This window comes from Ascaphus truei, chromosome 15 (genome assembly GCF_040206685.1).
Source record: "Ascaphus truei isolate aAscTru1 chromosome 15, aAscTru1.hap1, whole genome shotgun sequence".
NCBI classification, from domain to species: Eukaryota; Metazoa; Chordata; class Amphibia; order Anura; family Ascaphidae; genus Ascaphus; species Ascaphus truei.
Genome location: NC_134497.1, coordinates 3,522,780 through 3,527,333, shown reverse-complemented (window position 1 = coordinate 3,527,333; position 4,554 = coordinate 3,522,780). Strand labels below are relative to the sequence as shown.

Here is a 4,554-nt window from a genome sequence, read left to right as displayed (position 1 = left end):
CTGCTTGTGAGTGCTGCGGGTATTCCTTTCCATCTGGCAAGGGTTTGGGGAGACCCTCCCACCGGCATGCACCACTGTTTTCTATATATGTATGGTGCTGACTGAGCCTAGATTTTACATTTACTTACAGGCTGTAGTTACAGCAGCAATTAGTTGAGAAATACAATGACTTATATAATTGAAGGAGACTCCAAACAAAAGCCACGCATACGTGAGTGCACTTTTACTTATATTTTATTGTAAAATGAAAGTGCTTTGTCAGAACATTTGCTGCCTGTTACTGGTTTAATACCATATGCCTATCTCAGGTGTCACTAATGTCTTTCTCCTATCCCACCATTGATCTTTTCCTCCCTCTCAGTCTCACCTCATCAAGTTTTTTGATCACTGGTCCTGACTTTTTCGATGTACTAGAGTAACTCCTGAGCAGGGCCTTGAAGACATCCTCCGTATTGGGATGGGTACTAAGAAAGGCCTTTTCAAGGACATACAAGTCAACGCCTTTATCTTCTGGAAGGGCCGAGATAAAACTCAGCCCAAAATCAATCACAACAAGGTTTAACTCTTCAAATGGAGAACGTAGAAGCATGTTTGATGTTGTAAGGTCTCCATGGATAACATCTTCATCATGCATTTGTGCCAAAATGTGACCTATCTTCTCTGCCAAACTATATAGTTTGCTAACATCCTTTACAGGCTGCTGTGTAGACAATATATAGTCCCGAACAGTGGTCGATTGTTCAATATCTTCAAGGTATATACAGTTGGAAACATAGTCAACAAAAAAGACTGCAGGTGCTGCAATACCTGAAATGGTAAGAGAAATCGTAAAAGTAAAAACACAAAAATAGTAGGGATGTTAAACCCAATTGAAACAGCATTTTAAGCACAGCGAAAATATTCTTGGGTATTTTTTTCTTAGAGGGCTGAGAGAACGAGAAACAAGGTGGTGACAGAGAGAGAAGTATGTTTGTATAGAGAGAAAGATTGTGTGGGAGTAGAGAGTATGTAGAGTGCGTACATAGTAGTAGTGCGTATATAGTAGTAGTGAGTAGAGGGCGTGTATATAGTAGTAGTGAGTATACACCCAGGCCCCAGCCCCCCTGCTCCTCACCCGCCCTCCTGCACTGCAGTATATAGTAGCAGCGAGTATAAAGTAGAGTGAGTATATAATAGTATACAGTAGCTGTGAGTAAACCCCTGGCCCATTTGCATGGGAGACTGAGTGGCTACTCTGCCCTCTAAGGCCTTGACCCCGCTGCCTACTACAGCGTCCGCTGTGGCGGACGCTGCACGGACGAGAGCCCTCCCCTCAATGGCGCCGGGCCCGCTGCGAGGGGGGGCCGCAGCGCTGGGGCGAGAGTTGCTCCTGCTCTCAATAAAATTGAGAGCAGGACTCGCGACACGGCACGCCCCCCGGCGGTTCAGCCAATGAGGGCAAACCTGCCGGGTGACGTCATGGCCGCGCCCCCGTCACTCCCCCACCACGCCCCCCCGGTCTCTCTTCCTGCAGTGAGCTGCAGACCAGGGAATCGGCTGCACGCGCCGCCAATCTCGCGGGCGCGCGTTGCAGCGGAGATACCGGGGCCTTAGCCTAAGCTTCAAATGCAATCCAGCATATGGAAGTGTTAAACCAATTGTTGTTATCTTGCTTGGTAGGGGAAGAGAGCTTCAATAAGCCATCCCAGCAAGATGTCACCCCGCCCAGACTGAGCGACACCAGGTAAGAGGGGCAGGGTCTCATATGCTAAGCGGCAAAGTTCACACTTGCCCAGAGCAGAATGCAAACCTGGCAGAGGGGGCTTCTCAAAGTATTGGCAACTCCGTGATAGGGGAACGGAAATATTCCCAAGGAGAGATAGGCGGCACTAGTTATGTATAGCAATGTTAACCCTATAAGAACCCGTGCAGCCCATCAGGAAGAGTCATCATGCAGTAACAGATTCACCTAAGGCCGAGTCCATAGAAGGACAGGCCGCGCTGAGCCGTGCGGACGCTCCGCGCTGAGCCCCTGCATCCTCAATGAGGATGCCTTGAGAGGGGGCTCACGCGAGCGTCCGCAGGCGTGCTGAGGCGCTGGAGTTTTCAGCCAACAGCCAAGCTGTTTTTCAGCGCGCTGTCGGCTGAAAACATCCAATCAGCGCGGAGCTGCGTTAACGTCACGGCGCCGTGACGTCGGCGCGTCGCGGGCGATTGGCCCAGCAACGTCACTGCCCCGCCTCACTCAGTCTCCCCCCGCTGGCTCGCCTGCATGGGCATGAAATCGCGCAGATTTCAGCAGGCGAACCTCAGCGTCAGCGCGGCTTGGTTCAACCCTCTATGGCCCCAGCCTAAGAATCACCACGCTGTAAGAGATTCGTAACAAAGATTCAGCGAAGCTTCAAGAGTTCGTAAGAACTAAGGTTCCAAGATCCAGTACTACGGGAACGGAAGGAAAGAAGCAGCTCTGGTGGAGTAAACAGCCGCGGCAAGTTGCGCTGCTTACCGAGGACTGTTTCAGGCTCTTTTCGCGAGCAACTCCCGCTCCTGGGAAATTGCTCCTAGAGACTGTTTTGCAACAATTCGTTTTGGGAACAAGATATTTTGTTTTACCCCATTCCAGCAAGTTTATTTTGAGTGTAATTGTAAACTAATGTGTGTGTGTTCATTCTGTAAATAAATCACAATTTATTTTACCTCTTCGCTTTGCTCAAAGGATCCGGGTATTAAGGTGTTACTAGTTCTGGTCTACCGTGACAGTGAGTAGAGTGGGCATCTAGTAGCAGTGAGTAGTGAGCATCTAGTAGAGTGGACATCTAGTAGCAGTGAGTAGTGAGCATCTAGTAGCGTGAGCATCTAGTAGCAGTGAGTAGAGTGAGCATCTAGTAGCAGTGAGTAGAGTGAGCATCTAGTAGCAGTGAGTAGAGTGAGCATCTAGTAGCAGTGAGTAGAGTGAGCATCTAGTAGCAGTGAATAGAGTGAGCATCTAGTAGCAGTGAATAGAGTGAGCATCTAGTAGCAGTGAATAGAGTGAGCATCTAGTAGCAGTGAATAGAGTGAGCATCTAGTAGCAGTGAATAGAGTGAGCATCTAGTAGCAGTGAATAGAGTGAGCATCTAGTAGCAGTGAATAGAGTGAGCATCTAGTAGCAGTGAATAGAGTGAGCATCTAGTAGCAGTGAGTAGAGTGAGCATCTAGTAGCAGTGAATAGAGTGAGCATCTAGTAGTAGTCAGTATACCCCTGACTCCAGGCCCCCCCTGGTCCTCACCCCAGTATGTAGTAGTGAGTATACCCCCGGGCCCCAGCCCACCTGCAGCAGTATATAGTAGCAGTGATTATATAGTAGTAGTGTGTATATAGCAGCAGTGAGTAGAGAGTATATAGTATCAGTGTGTATATAGTAGCGGCGAGTATACCCCTGGCCCCCGGCTCCTCACCCGCCCTCCGGCAGCGCAGGATGGAGCGCACCTCCTGCAGTATATATAGTAGTAGTGAGTAGAGTACAGTGAGTATATACTAGTAGTGAGTATACCCCATGCCGACCCTGCTCCTCACCCGCCCTCCGGCAGCGCAGGATGGAGCGCACCTCCTGCAGTATATATAGTAGTAGTGAGTAGAGTACAGTGAGTATATACTGGTAGTGAGTATACCCCAGTCCCCCCCCTGCTCCTCACCCGCCCTCCGGCAGCGCAGGATGGAGCGCACCTCCTGCGCGGCGCGGCGCACGCTCAGCCTCTCCTCCAGCGCGGGGTGGCGGTAAGCCTTGCGGAACCTCTCCTTCACCACGGCCGCCCGGCCAAGGAAGCGGCCCCGGTACAGCCGCGCCTCGGCCCCCTGCTTCAGCAGCTCCAGCCCCGCCAGGTACATCTGCGCCCGGATCTCCGCCCCGGCTTCCATGGCGGCGTGTGCGTCACATGCGAGCGCCGCCGCCGCCGCCGCGTCTGCCAAGAAACTGCGCCGGCTGGCAAGAGCGCGTGCCGGAAGTGAACCTGGTGCCACACACAATGTAACCCGGCCGGAAACAAGCACAGGAAACACTCATTTCCGCCCAGGGCAACCTGCATACACGGGACATTATGGGATCTATGGGGGACAGTTATATAGGGACACGGATCTATAGGGGACAGATATATAGGGACATTGTAGGATCTGTGGGGACTGATATATAGGGACATTGTTGGATCTATGGGCGACAGATATATAGGGGCATTGTTGGATCTATGTGGGACAGATATATAGGGGCATTGTTGGATCTATGAGGGAAAGATATAGGGGCATTGTTGGATCTATGGGGGACAGATATATAGAGGCATTGTTGATTCTATGGGGACACATGTAGAGGATTTTCAGGTTAATTCAATTTCCCATTGTGATTTGCAAAGTATAAACAGCTGGTGTTTCCTAAAACATGATATAATATAAATTATATAATGGGGAGTGTTAGATTATGGGGCAATAATTATTTTCCCCTTATTTGCATTAAAAAAAATCTTAGTCAAATATGCGCTGTTGCAAACTCAGCGGTGCAGGGGCCATGTTTACCAAACTGCTACGCCATAAGCGACCTTACAGCC

At 50.1% G+C, this 4,554-nt stretch overlaps 1 protein-coding gene across 1 annotated transcript; it reads right to left on the bottom strand.

Moving 5' to 3' along the window:
- Nucleotides 1-218: 218 nt before the first annotated feature.
- On the bottom strand, nt 219-3,969 carry TP53RK (TP53 regulating kinase). Its single transcript, XM_075571299.1, has 2 exons — nt 3,655-3,969; nt 219-807 (listed from the first exon to the last, which is right to left on the bottom strand). Exons 1-2 carry the CDS (start codon nt 3,875-3,877, stop codon nt 329-331), a joined length of 702 nt encoding a protein of 233 aa, XP_075427414.1. The 5' UTR covers nt 3,878-3,969; the 3' UTR covers nt 219-328.
- Nucleotides 3,970-4,554: the final 585 nt, after the last annotated feature.